The 14,267-nt window shown below is 47.1% G+C and overlaps 1 protein-coding gene across 5 annotated transcripts in view; it reads right to left on the minus strand.

The window, feature by feature from the left end:
- Positions 1-2,251: 2,251 nt before the first annotated feature.
- Rbpms (RNA binding protein, mRNA processing factor) overlaps positions 2,252-14,267 on the minus strand; it is a 149,741-nt gene continuing 137,725 nt past the window's right edge. For 3 of the 5 annotated variants that reach the window (XR_013104359.1, XR_013104358.1, XM_034520309.2), the window contains 3 exons: positions 14,187-14,255; positions 8,095-8,198; positions 2,252-2,366 (listed from right to left, as the gene is read on the minus strand). Coding sequence is in view for 2 of the 5 variants with exons in the window: in XM_034520309.2 (XP_034376200.1) it covers positions 2,361-2,366; positions 8,095-8,198; positions 14,187-14,255 (179 nt within the window). In the remaining 3 variants the exon portion in view is untranslated. The remainder of the gene's footprint in view (positions 2,367-8,094; positions 8,199-14,186; positions 14,256-14,267) is intronic. The other 2 variants (XR_013104357.1, XM_076914019.1) reach the window with 1 other exon arrangement.

Genomic DNA, 14,267 nt, shown 5'->3' on the forward strand with positions numbered 1-14,267 from the left:
AAGTTACCGCTGGGAGTCACCAGATACTGGTACTGGGAACCTAATTCCAGTCCTCTGTAAGAGCAGGAAGCTCCCCTAAGTTGAGTCATCTAACCACCACAGAATGTGACCCCTCTCCTGCACCCAAACAGGGTCTCAATGTTTGTTTGTTTCTGTCTTTCCAGGCTGGCCTCAGTCTCATAGGATCTGTCTGTCTCTTCAGATTTTGGATGTATGCCCCTGTGCTTGGCAGAATCTTAACATTTTTGACCTCAAACTGTAAGGGTTCATGATTTGCCCGCCGAAGAATAATACCCCGGACTCAAATAGTAAGCAAAGAGTCTTTTATTCTGTAGAATTCCAGCATGCTGGGGTCTACCATCTACCAAGATGGATGCACCCCAGTGAGCCTGCAAGCAGGCTCACTTTAAAGCACCTTAGGGGAATTCCAGGGGTGTGTGTGTGTGGGGGGGGTAGGTGACCTCTATCTTATCTGTTGACTCTAGCACTAGGGACATTCCAGAACCATTTCTGGAGTGTGAGGGGCTGGAAACTGTTGCTGGCTCATTGTCCTTGTTTCAAACTTTTTTTAGAATTAGGGTGGTTGGTACCTTTTACTGAGCAAAAAGGTCTGTGGATTCCTTGGTGGCACCTGGGTGTGTTGTAATTACCCTGACTCCCATGCTGTTTGAATCTTGCCTAGTTCTGCCACAGCCTAGAAATGCAAGTCCTGCATTGTAGGACATGTTTGATTGCTGTTGTAAGTTGCCAGACAAATCATGTAATGGCTGGAATAAACTTTTATTATTTTTTTAAAAAAATGACAATACAAAAGTACCTTTACACAATTTATAAAAGCATAATCAATGATGAAGTGGCTCTCTTTAAAGCAAGTAGGAGTCTCACAGTCAAGTGGCACTGGGGGGGTGGGGGAATGAGCAGTCCCTGAACACCAACCTGGATGTCTAAGTCCCCAGCATGCTGCCTTCCCTCCATCCTCTAGTTTACAGTGAAAAGGCCCTTGTTCCAGGCCTTGGTGCTTCTTTCTCTTTTTATAATAACCTTTAAAAACTTGACATCTTTTACTTCTCGTGAAAAATAATGAAATAACCCTCCCAAACCACTGATATAATCATTAAAATATGACGGTTTTCAACACATCACAAGCAGATCAATAAAGATACAAAGATTCTGATTATGTTTAGTTGTATCAGCAGCTGGAAATTCTGAGGTCAACATAATAATATATGGCTCTTGTTTGAGGAGCTGGAGAAGCTGTGCCGTCACAGCCTCTGGAAATGTGTTGGCACACAGACTTAACTTTGAAGAAGTCTTGAAGCAAGGGTAATGGTATTCATTGCAGACACCATGGTTTCATGCCCCACACTGTGCAATGTAGTAGGTAGTCTCAAGATGAGCACACAGTATTCCAGAGAACGTGATGGTCTACTATCTGACATGGCTGCCAGACCAGCTAGTTACTCAGGTAGGCCAGTGCTTTGCTGAATCACTTGAGATGTGATGCCCACTGCTGGCTGAGTGGGCAAAGCCTGCTCCTCTTGAGGCATGTTTGCCTCCAAACTAAGGTCCCTCCACTTACGTGTAAGGTGGATGGACCTTACAGTTCCACTGGGGAAATGGAAACTGTTTATGGAAGGTGGGATATGTGTGTGTATGATATATATTAGGTTGCACACTCTGAGGGTACTATCATAAACGCTGAGTATAGAATGTCATTGTGTCCCTGGGCACCGTTAGTATAGTCTCAGCCAGAGTGGCCATGGTTTTCAGAGACATTACCTAAGTAGTCTTTGCCCAGCGGTGAAAACACTACAATGGCAAATATTCTTGGGGGAATCGATTGTCTTGCAGAGAGATCCCTGGGAGCCAGGATTACAGAGCTAATACTGCAGAAGCTAGCTCATTTCTACACCAAGTTACTAATGGGGCCGGACTCTGGGCCAGGCAGAGGGAGGCCGCACATTTACAACACTATTGTGGAAAGTTGGATGCTATTCAGAGATATGCTTCAAACATGCATCTTATTTCAGAAGAAAAATAAGATAAACACCATTAAAAGCATTCAAAAATCAGGTGAAAAGTCGTGATGTAACCTAGTGTAAGAATCCATCTGTCTAATCTTAACATGTCTCTTATAAAAATACTAACCGTCTTGGCTTTACTGCTTATGTCTTGGTTCTATGTCTCCAAACTGTACAGAAATGTCAGGCCATGCATTCACAAATAACACATTTCTTAAAATTATACAGTGTAAAAGAGTAAAACACATTTTATTATATATTTTTTTTCTTTGAGGAAAACAGATGTGTGATAGAGGCTGTTGTGAAGTCTTGAAGGGATCAAAACTGGGTAAGGTGTTTTCAAGCCTGAAACAGAAAGAAAATGTGTTGGGAGAGCAACTTTGAAAACCCCATACAGCGCTGTCACTGTGCCCCTGAGACTGGTAGTCACAGTAGATTTGTGGGCAGTGAAGATTTCAAGCTGGATGCAATCTTGCACTGGAGACTGAGGTGGGAGAATCAGCTGGGGTTCCAGATCAGCCAGGGCTAGAGAGAGTCCCTGTTAGATGGCTCAGTGGGTAAACCTTAACTGTCAGTGACCTGAGTTCAATCCTGGGGACTCATGTGGTAGAGCACAGATTCCTGCAAGATGTCCTCTCACTTCCCTAGCTCCACACTATAAAATAAAATAAAGACAAAATCCCTCCTTTCCCTGAAGTTTTAACAAAGGCTTGTGTATTTTGCTTTGTGGCAGAGCTGAGGCTGGTTCTGGATTTTTTTTTTTTTTTTTTTTTTAAATCTGAGAGGAGCTTGCCCAGGCTAAGTACTGCCAGCCTCAGCTCTGGAGTGTTAGCCACGCTCTGTAGTGCTGTGTGGAATACTCTGTAAGCCCATTTTATTCTGTCATTCATTTTATATTCCCCAACTCTCATCTTACTGACCTGTTAGACTCAAAATACAGAAGAGATTTATTTATATACCATTCTGTACAGAGAAATGCTTATGTTGTAACAATAATGCCTACACGTTTTAAGGGCCAAATACAACCCCCATGTACCTGTGGAGTTTGCAAAGGCACCAGGGAGAAAGCAAACTGCATAGCTTTCCAGAGCAGGAGCTGACATGCATCAGTGTACTGTGCTATTACTCTACGTTTTTCTGTCTCTCCCACTTGTTGCGAATATGGAGTCTTGGCACATCAGCAGCTACTTCCTGTAGAGAGCTGGAGGAATGCTTTAGCTTTGCACACACAGTGACCACTTCCTTCCCCTGCCCTCTGGATTACAAGCATTTATCTAGCAGGGATAAACAACTAACACCCCTTTAGGGAATTCTTTCTGCTTCCTCTGCTTCTTGGTGTTCACCCATTTAGTGCCAGCAGGAGCCATATACCCTGTGATGCTCAAGAGGAGACTCCATCTCTAGGTGGGGGATGCCTTTAATCCCATAGGCATGGAGATCTGGCTAGTTCCTGGCTAGTCAGAGAGCTATATTTATATCTCTGGTAGTCATCAAAGAACTCCTCTCCCTGGGAGTAGGACTCTGGGGCAGAAGGTGGCATCACCTTTTAGGTGACAACAACAGTAGTTCCTTTGTGAGCCTTTGGCCTCCTAGTTTGACACACCACTGACCTACCAAAGGAGCTTCTACTGAAGCAGTGGTTCTCTCAGCACCCCTGCCCTGCTCCCCACAGACAGCTGGTTCACACAAATGACCCAAGTTCTACCTCCTAGCGCTGAGCATAGTCCATCCAACCCAGGCCGTGTGCTGCAAGGTCCAGAACAGAACAGCTCTGGGCAGATTCTGGCTTTCAGGGCCATCTTAGGAATACAACAAGCGAGATGGTGACTGTGACTTAGTGTGAAGCTGCTTTCAGAGACCCCAAGAAAGAGAGGACAGGATGGGCAAGCAACAGGAGACAGGGCTGCAGCTATGGGCTGTGCCTGGTGGGGTGGGGTGGGGGTGGGGGTTAGGTCGAGTTGTTAAACACTAGTCTCCAACAGCCTTTTGTGCACTGGGCCGGCCCACTTACTGCTCCACAGTCAAATCTCAACGTCACTATCTGTCCCTGCACCGAGGCCCCGGCAGCTCTGTTCCTCCAACATTAGCTCTCGGCAACCTCCACCTTCCAGTCGGCAGCCGTTTTGCTGTGAGTGACAAAGTGAAAATGACTCTTGCAATGGCTCCTCATGTCTTTTCATACCTTTCCCTGCCTTAGATAGGCTCTCACCTTCCTAACGCTGTGACCCTTTCATGATGCGGTGACCCCTCGGCCAGAAAATTATTTTTTTTAAGAATTTATTTTATGTAGATGACACGAATACTGTAGCTGTCTTCAGACACACCAGAAGAGGGCATGGATCCCATTACAGATGGTTGTGAGTCACCACGTGGTTGGTGGGAGTTGAATTCAGGTCCTTTGAAGATCAGCCAGTGCTCTTAACCACTGAGCCATCTCTCCAGCCTTTTTTATTTAGTCAGAAAATTATTTTGTTGCTACTTCATAACTATAATTTTGCTACTGTCATGAATCTCAATGTAAATATTCGATGTGACCCTGCTGGAGTGTTATTGGATCCCCCCTAAAAGGGCTGAGACCTACAGGTTGTGAACAGTGCCTTGGTAGTACATTCAAGACTCTTGTCTCAGGCTTTTTTTTCCTTCCCTTTTCTTACCCCTTACCTTTACCCCAGCACTTATAAACTCGTGTCTTTGAAAATTCAACCTTTTCTAGGCTCCTCAATCCTGAGGGGCCTGCAGAACTTCTAGATAAGTTATCCTGGATGTTATTTTCTTCTCTAAGGTGATCCTTAAGCCCAGATGCGGGTTACAGCAGAATGTTCCTTCATTCAGACACTTGGGCCCCTCTCTTAACACTGTTGTAGTCTGCCAAACAGGGCCCTGCACCTGGAGGTCCAGCCTGGGCTCTACACAGCCAGCTCAGAGGCACCCTTCTATAGGAAGCGGATCCCTGTAGGGTAAGGTAAGCCTCTCATTTTCCACACTCTCCTCTTCCTTCTCCTGCACCTCTGAACAGGATCTTTTGGAAGTTGAGAAAGGAGAAGTGCAGAAAGTATAGTTCACTGAGCTTTCCAGAACCTACCATGGAGATGTGATTCTCACATGGGAAAAGAATGTATCCACACTGCCATCTATGTCCCAGACTGAACACAAGGTCAAAATGGAGCTATTTCAGTCCCTGTAAACAAGAGCTTTAGCTAGGAATGGAGTTCATGCCTTGGAATGTGTTAACAAGGACATTTAAACAGAATCCAAAGACATCCGGGAACACGCAGCACCACAGAGAGGGAAGGCAGGCTGGGGTGACTAGGGGCAGATTCTTTTCATAGAGCCTTTTGGGAAAGGGGGCCCAGAGCAGCATGTAAACGATCTCTCAAAACCCAGAGTAAAAACCGCCTGGTAACATGGCTCTGCAAATGCCTGACAGACACTTGTGCTTGAACCAGCTCTTGAAGGTTGTCCTGACTTCCGCTGCTACACACACAGTCCACTCCACACTTTAAACATAGCAACGATCATGTCAACGTTGCTTGTGTTGGGGAAGTTACAGATGTACCCATGTGAAGCCACTGGAGACTGTTTCCTGATCTTTTAAAGCAGTGGCCCTCAACCTGGGGGCTAGGTCAAATGACCCTTTCACAGGGGGTCACCTAAGACCAGGACCATGGAAAACCACAGCTATTTTGTGGCTGGGATCACCACAACATGAGCAAGTTACGGTTTGCAGTAACGGTTTACAGTGCTAGGAAGGTTGAGAACCACTGTATATTTACAGTGCTTTTAATCCTAAAACCTTTGGTTTCACCCGGTTCTGATGTGTAAACTCACTAGCACACTCTGCTGACTGACAGGTGGAGGATACTTACAGAAGAACAACTGTCTGGGCTTCTGCACGGCTAAGCCACATTCCTGGCCAAGACCAGGTAAGATTCTCCTGGGCAACTCTGCTTTTCCCATCTGCATTTGCTTGGCCTAACAGCTAATGATTTCCCTCACATAGTAACTTTAACCTAATATTCATTTTGCCAGGTCAGGTAAGAAATACTCGACTGCTGCCCCGAGTCCAAGTAAACATGGGGCATCTGACAAATTAGCTTTCACACCTGTCCACTTAATTTAATCAAGTACAAATATTTACGGTAAGTGAGTATTTGAAACATTCCAAGTGTTTATAGCCTTCTGTAGAAACCAATGTTCCTGTACTCTCCCTGGCTAGGTTTATTCATGGCCTTATCCCTACTAAGGGCAGATGGACCACCACCTTCCTCTGCTCAGGTGTACCTCAGTCTGTCACATGGGCGACAAGAACAGCCTCTGAGCTCTTGCTTGTCTGTAACCCATGGTGGTCCTGCGAATTGCAGTTTTGAGCTGAACTGAGTCAGTGCCACTGTCCCCCTTCACTGCCACCAACCACCTGGCCAGCTTCCCGAGCATTCCAGGGACATGTGACCCTCTAATCCTCAGTCCTTGCCACCTCCTCCTCCTCGATCATTAGATCCGTTTGGTATCAGGTATGAAATCCCCAGCTACTTCTGACACTGGGCTGGCGGGCCCTTAACAGCTAATATTTTGGATGTGTTACTGCATTAATGTCTAGCACTGAGGAATCTGGGAGAGCAATTGGCCTGGCATGCACAGAGACCTGGCTTCTACCCGCCTGGGTTGGGAGGACTCACTCCCACATAAAATGCAAGAGTGGCTACAAACTGATCTTTAAATCACTCCAGAGAAAGGAAAGCCCTTCAAAACAAAAACAACCCAGGAAGATGATGCATATCATGGGCAATACTGCGGAGAGCCATGATGAAGAGAAACAGATTTCAAGGACATACAGCTAATGGGAAATTATCAGTGCCCTACAAGATGTGTCACATATGGTACCTTTGACAGCTACTGTGGGAAACAATCAGAAAAATACAATGTCGGAGGTGCACGCTTGTCAACAAGTGCTAAGAGCTGGTACTCGAAGCACAGGCCTTCTAGCCCCCACATGTGGTAATGACCTCCTTGGACAGCTTCCTGATCCTCTGCCCTCTGCAGCCATCCCTCGTCCTTCCTTTGACTCATCTTTTTTTTACAGGCACCAGAGAAGGAATGAAATTCGCCTCCTTATTTGGGCTGAGGCTTGAAGTGTCCCTGGCATTCTGCTACCCACAGCCCATTTCTGCAAAGTCACCGAAAGCTGCCATATGAGGTAGCAGTGGGCAGGCTGTCTCTGTTAATGTACACTATATTCACTTAAAGCCGCCTGCGGAGGGCCAGGCTGGGTGGGACACACCTGGACTCTCAGCACTTGGAAGGCTGAGGGAGGGAGCAAGGGAGGAAGCTCCCAAGTTCCACAGTGAGAGTCTGCCTTCCTAACCACACAAAACCGAAACTGACTACTGAGGCAGTGACAGCTACTATCAGCTGAAAGACAGGCCATCAGAGCTTACCAAACAGAAAAGCACTGCCAGAGAGGGGCCCGTGGAGAACCTCACAGAGTTAGTTCTGTCACACACTCATTCTGATTTCAGAAGACCCTCATAAAAATGTCCTCTGGTAGAGAAATGGCTTCATTATACTTCATCTAATTGGACAGATGATAAGGGAACATATTATGTTAATGTCTCAAACTTCCAACAAATTGCTAATTTCAAGCAAAGGCTTGGGAAGTAAAACGGAGAAAAGTGCTTCATTTACATATGAAATCCCCACAGGCCATGGTGCTACTGGGGTAACCAGGCATGATCGGAGTCAGCCTTAAGGCCACCGTGTGACTTATTGCCAGACATGGTGCCACAGAATTTTCCCAGTTCTGGAGAGGCTGAGGCAGGACAATCAAGATTAAGACTAGTCTGGGCTACATAGTAAGATTCTGTCTCACAACAAAAAGCACCCACCAATAAACCCAAGAAACAAAACTACCTATTGCTGAGCTAAGTGGTTTGTGGGTGGGAGTCACTGGACGGGCCTGCCAGACAACTGGAGAAGGTAGTATGCAGGCACCATGGGCCCATGCAGAGGCTGTGGTTCAAGGAGACACTGGTGCCCATCCTGCCCACACTGGTTGCCACCTGACTTTGGCACTCACCAGCAAGCTCCAGTTTTGCAGAACAGCTGGATGACAGTCGCCACCAGTGAAGACCGCATTAATACCCACAAGACAGACTGCAGCCGCCATCACACACCCGAGACCTGGGTGGACAGAGAGATCTGTTAACTGCACATGGTAACCTTTTCCATGAGCTTCACGCTGCCCTGGGTCATGCTGACCAGTCTGCTCTGTTGGGGCAAGGAGCTGAGCATAGCTTCCAGTGCACAAGGACCTTGCAGGCAGCACAGGATGCTTGCAGACAGGAAAGTGATCTTGGGACTTAGAACAATATGAGAAGGCCACTGGGACAGAGGTGTGGGCGCAGAAGGTGCTGAGGTAGAGCCCTAGCACCAGAAGCTGTCTGTCTAGCCTGTGGGGACTCTGCACCTGGAGTTATGGTGTGGGAGTCCACGGATGCTGCTAGACTCCAGTGCCATCCCAAAGCCTGTCAGCCAAATCATGTGATATCTGAAGCCCCACACAGACTCAAGACAGTCACCAGTTCCAAGGGCTGCCTTAGACTAACAGCTTCGGACAGACCGAGAGCCCTGTCACTAAGATCTGCTATGAGCAGGAAGCACTTCTCTGACTGACCTGGGATACCCAAGGTGCAATGACTTGGGAAACCTGAAGGTGTAGAGACCAGGCTGACTCATCTTTACTACCCCTGGCGCAGCTTGGCTGACCCAGCTGGGTTCTCCAAAATTCCTCATGCCAAGAAAGGAGGCCAGCTCCATGGGTATGGCCAGCGAAGATGCTACTGGATACTTGTTTCCATGTGCTCACTGGTGACTTCGAGAGCCAGGCTGGTTCTACCTCGTAGGGCTTCCTGTCTGATGCTGTTGAATATGAGAGCGTATGTAGAATCTGCTCTTTCTAGATTTAGGGGTGGGTCTGCAGGACAGGCTACCTTATTAGAATAAAGAAGAAAGATTTCACTACAGAAACTTTCAAAGTATGATTCTGGTTTTCTACTAGAAGCTGGGTTATTTGAGAAGAGAAAAAATACCTAATCTCTCCCTCACCTTTCCCACACTCCCACAAGGGTGCCCCCCAAAGCCTTGCTGGCAACAGCAGGCCCTGGATGCCTCCTGAGTTGCCAAGCTGCACTGAATTTTGTTGATGCCCACTGCTGCTGAAATCACACTGGTGGCTGGCTCCCTCATGATTTCTGGATTATGCTAATCCAGAGGACTAACCCTGGCCCTATGTTCACCAGAAAATGGGGCTTGACCATCAAGCTGTGCACAGTAGGGCTTACAGTTTGTAACAGGCAAGAGCCAGTCATCACAGTGATGACCACCAGGCAAGCAGCACCTTAGAATGTGTGCATTTTCCACGACTTGCTGAGCACAACGACCCTTTGCACACCCTTCAAAACTCATAGATGCAGAGGAACAGGAGGGTGGGGCTGAGGCTGGTTGGTATCCCGATTCCAGCATGCAGTCTCATACACGGCTGCCATCTTCAAACTCAGAAGGACAGCAAGACATGGGGCAGGCTGCAGCTTTTGTGCACATGGCTATCAGTGAGCCTGGGTGTAGGGATGAGCCTGGTTGTCATGGTGGGGAGCAGATGTGCTGGGTTTCAGCTTACAGGGTTTATAGAATCTGGGGGTGGCTGGAAGGAGCATGTAGTATCTGGCAGGGCAGAGGTTTCCAACCTTGTAATATACATGTGACACGACAGATCTAGGTTCAGAGTGTAAGAGCCAGACCCCTGTCTCCCTGTTGAGATGACAGACAGGAGTCTCCCGGAAGGGTTCTACAGCCTGGCAGTTGCTTCTTCATAGGCTTCCCTGAGGCTATTGGCCACTGTCCAAGCCTGTCTACTTTTTTGGTTTTCATTTTTCAAGAAGGGTTTCTTCTTCATTCCTGGCTGTCCCGGTATTCACTCTGTAAACCAGGCTGGCCTCAAACTCAAGAGATGCGTCTGCCTCTGCCCGCCGAGTGCTGGTATTAAAGGCGTGTGCCACTACTTCCCTGGTTCCATCTACTTTTATTTAGCCATGGGAGAGGCAAAAGGATTGGAGTAGTCATATTTCTGGTACAGGGGGGTCTGCTGGGAAAGACCTGGGCCACCAGGCAGACCACGTCCAGCGTGGAGCACGACAAGTTGTCACATACACTCCAGCAGCTGAGTGTGTTATTCCTGTTCCTACCAGACTCCACGTCCCCACTCCACTCACTCCTATTTGACCTGTTACGTCCATTTTACAACTCCATCCACTCCTACTACACACTGCGGTTGTTCACCGGGTATTTACTGCGATGAGTTCAGGTGTGATCCCCGTAAGTAGAAATACGAAGGGCAGGTCAGTCACAAGAACTGCTTCTCGGTTCATTGCGACGTCCAGCACAATGCTGGGTGTCCCCTGAAGGAGAGAGCAGGGGAGACTGCCACACAGCAGCCTTCATGAAGACCCAGCCTCAAAGACAAGGACAGACCAGGCTGTTCCTTCCAAACAAGATGAAGGCACGAATGCTACACATCCAGCTATTTTATCCCCCACTCTTTCCTACAACAACACGTGCTTACAAGTTCTACGCCATGGTCCTGGTTGAAGGCCAAGCGAATCTCACAAGTTCCTAAGAATATTATCTCATCCCACACCAATTCCCAAGCTCTCAAAGAATTGTTTAACTATATTTGGATATCCAACAAGGAAAGCCGTCACTGTTATTTGCAAGGAATGTCAGAAAACGTGTTCATGCTCTCTTGTTCTTGATGGAGCTGAGAAATTGGTAATTTTCAAAACATTGTATGTTTTAAACACTATCATAGTTCTCTGTCACGTGGATGGACCATCATCAAAACTCTAGTGACAGGGCGATTCAACATGTAGACAGACTAAACGTCACTCAACTGCCGACTACGTGCCAAGAGAACTCAGCAAGCTCAGCCACTCTCCCAAAGTCCTTCCTCACACCACCAATGAGAACAAACCCACAGACCCTTCTCTGCAGGCTGAGCCCAGGCGACCCCGAGCAGTTGTTCTGTGCATACTGTGTCCATGGGGCTCCCTATGAAAATGCAGGATGGATATGGCAGGTACAGCTCACATTTACACAAAGTAAAGAGCTAGTTTAAATTTCTAGTTTAGTCATTTGTTTCACAATAGCACTAAGGAGTCAAAAGTGGATAAACTAGAGATCACACAGGCTGCCAGGTACGCATGGCACACTGTACGCCTATAATTTCAACACTTGAGAGCCAGACAAGACCAGCCTGCTACACGAGACTTTGGCTCAGAAAGCCAAACACAGAGAGCCACCCAAGAGCCTCTTCTGCAGCAGGCCAAGGACTATCCAGGATTTGAAGGACAGCATTCAACACTCTGTAACATCAGGCAGGAAGGAGGGATGGTACAGTGTCTGGTACTGACATCCCTGGCCAGGGCTGGCCTTTCTGGCATGTCTTTTGTCTGCATTTCTATTAGCTCATCAACACCAGTGTTTCCAACTCTGTTACACGCTCCCCCAAGATTACACAGCTGGGGTTATTAGCTGACTTGGGAAGGACCTTATCCAAGACTCTGAAAGGAGCTGGAATGACGGCTATCCATGCCTAGCTCCACACAACAGTACTGGGCACTGCTCCCCAAGTTCCTTCCAAACTACGCCCACAGGACACATACCCCAAGAGCTCACACGCCAGCCAAGCTCTGGCCTGTAGCCTAAATTCAGCTCAGAAGATAGCTTTCAATAGATGCCACATTGTTTGGTTCGGATCTTCCTAGGGCTTTTAGAATCTGTGTGTGGAAGGCAGCAAGCGCCTAGCCCTGCTTTGACTGGGCCTCTGATTGACAGGTTAATGGGGCTGTGAGAAATAACGATTTGGGAGAAAACACGACCATGCTAGAACAAACTATAGGGTCTTTAAACTGGAACCCATATACTCAATGACATATTCTTGTAAGCCTATATAAGCAGTAAGCAAGAAAAGTAAGTAACAAAAAGAGAAGCCCTACCTTAGGCTCTGTGCCACCATCACTGGCCAACTTGTCCACCAACTAAAAGCATTGTTCATAGAGCACCTATCATTGTGGACAGAACCAGGCAGCTCTCTGGCCACACTGAGTGCACGGTATGCATTCCAGCTGAGGGGGAGGCTTCCTGCCATAGGCTTGGAGCATGCTGGGAAACACTGACCTCCCTCCATGGTAAGGACTCAGCAAGTGCAGTCAGTACTGAGCGTTGATGCTGTAAGGTGAGCCATTACCACCTCAGCTTTCAGGCCAAAGGGACCTGTGGGAAATCAATCTTAGGGCTCTCCTTTCCCCTCAGGAAGACAAGGCTAGCCCATCCATCTTCACCATTCCTATTTCCTTTTTCCATGGGTGCTCACAAACATGTCGAGTAGAACCTACCTAAGGCACCTTGGGGCTTGCACATAACACACAATGCTTCCTCTTCTCTTTTAAAAAAGATTTATTTTTATTTTATGTATATGAGTATGCTGTTGCTGACACACCAGAAGAGGGCATTAGATCTCATTACAGATGGTTGTGAGCCACCATGTGGGTGCTGGGAATCGAACTCAGGACCTCTGTAAGAGCAGTCAGTGCTCTTAACCACTGAGCCATCTCTCCAGCCGTACAATATTGCTTCAAACTCCCTGTCAGAGATTTCTCAAAGGATGGAGACTCTGGCTCAGTGGTGGGAGAAGGGAGTCGCAGTTATATGTAGCCTCTAAGAGCCTGTGATTGTCAGAACCAGCACACAGGCCAACGCCCCTGCCAGGATGGCATTAGCTCTGCACAGGACCCAAGCCGGCTCCTCCACCTGCTCCTCTCTCTTCCTGGTTCATAAATGGCGGGAGTAATCTAAGCCAGAAGCTGCCTGGACTGTAACACTTAGAAAACTTCATTTTAGCCAGAATTCTCATCACATTACATACAGTTCAGAATTACGGGGCCTCGTGCTTAATCAGAAATTCAGTCAAGAAGCTGAACTACAGAAGGCAGTTGGGGTTTTGTGGACACTCTGAATTTACAAGAAATGACCCTATCTGATTGTTGTCTGAATTGAAGTTAGACCTAACCTGGCACACAGATGCCAATTTAGGACATTGTTTTTACCACACTTAAGGGCAGGCCCCATGACCAGCATTTGGTCAACAGAAACCAATGACATATTCAATAAAATAAATAAACTCAATGGTATTTCTATGGACTTTTTTTTTTTTTTTTTTTTTGGTCTCATATTGCTTTGTCTGGGTATTTTTTTCTTAATGGTCCTTTGTATATTAATTATAGTTTCTGGTTTTTTATGGAACTTGTTTTGTGTATGTGTCTGTGTTTCTTGTGTGTGTGTGCGTTTTAAAAAAAATTCTAGTTTGATTTCTGTTTTCCATTGGGAGGATGGGGAGGTGGGAGGAGTTGGGGAGGGGAAACTGTGATCAGAATATATTTGGAAAAAACTCAAGTTCAATAAATAGAAATGGGCAAAATTTTTTTTTTCCTAAAGTGAGGGCTGAAGAGATGGCTCAGTGGTAAGAACACTTGTTGTTCATGTACACGACTTGGGTTTGGTTTCCAGAACCTGCATGGTGGCTCACAACCACCTACAGCTCCAGTGCCAAGGGATCCCAACACCCTCTTTTGGGCTTTTATTATATGCATACATGTAGGTAAACCAAAATGAAACAGAAACCTCATACACGTAAGGAACTAATGTAAAACAACTAGTAAGATATTTTTGTGGGTTTTACACACAGGCCGTGGCACCAGCACCTTTGCCTTCATACAAAAACTTCTGTATCTGAGTGTGGTGTGTCCTTACATAGAGCCATGATGGATGACGATATTGGGATGGGTTTTTGTTCATACTAAGAGCAGGTGAAGCACAACTGAGTTATCAAATTCCCTGATGTCTGCTCCACAGACTCCAGCACGGCTGCTGACTCGCAAAATGGGATCCCCAAATGAGACTCAAGCCATGCCGGGCTGCTCCTCATGTTCCCACTACAGGTGAATGACTGCTCAGGAGATATGCTCGCCTTCTTCCTGGACGGAGGAAGCTGCTGATCACAGACATCCTCCAAGAATGGGCTGGGTGCGAGGACCATCCGTGCCCCAGGGTACTTACACAGCCTCAACAGAACTGCCGGGACTTCCAACCCTGGGAAGTAGCCTCGGAGGGAGGGAGCCAGCGCATCTGAAAAGACAG

The sequence above is a fragment of the Arvicanthis niloticus genome, chromosome 16 (assembly GCF_011762505.2).
Source record: "Arvicanthis niloticus isolate mArvNil1 chromosome 16, mArvNil1.pat.X, whole genome shotgun sequence".
Lineage (NCBI taxonomy): Eukaryota > Metazoa > Chordata > Mammalia > Rodentia > Muridae > Arvicanthis > Arvicanthis niloticus.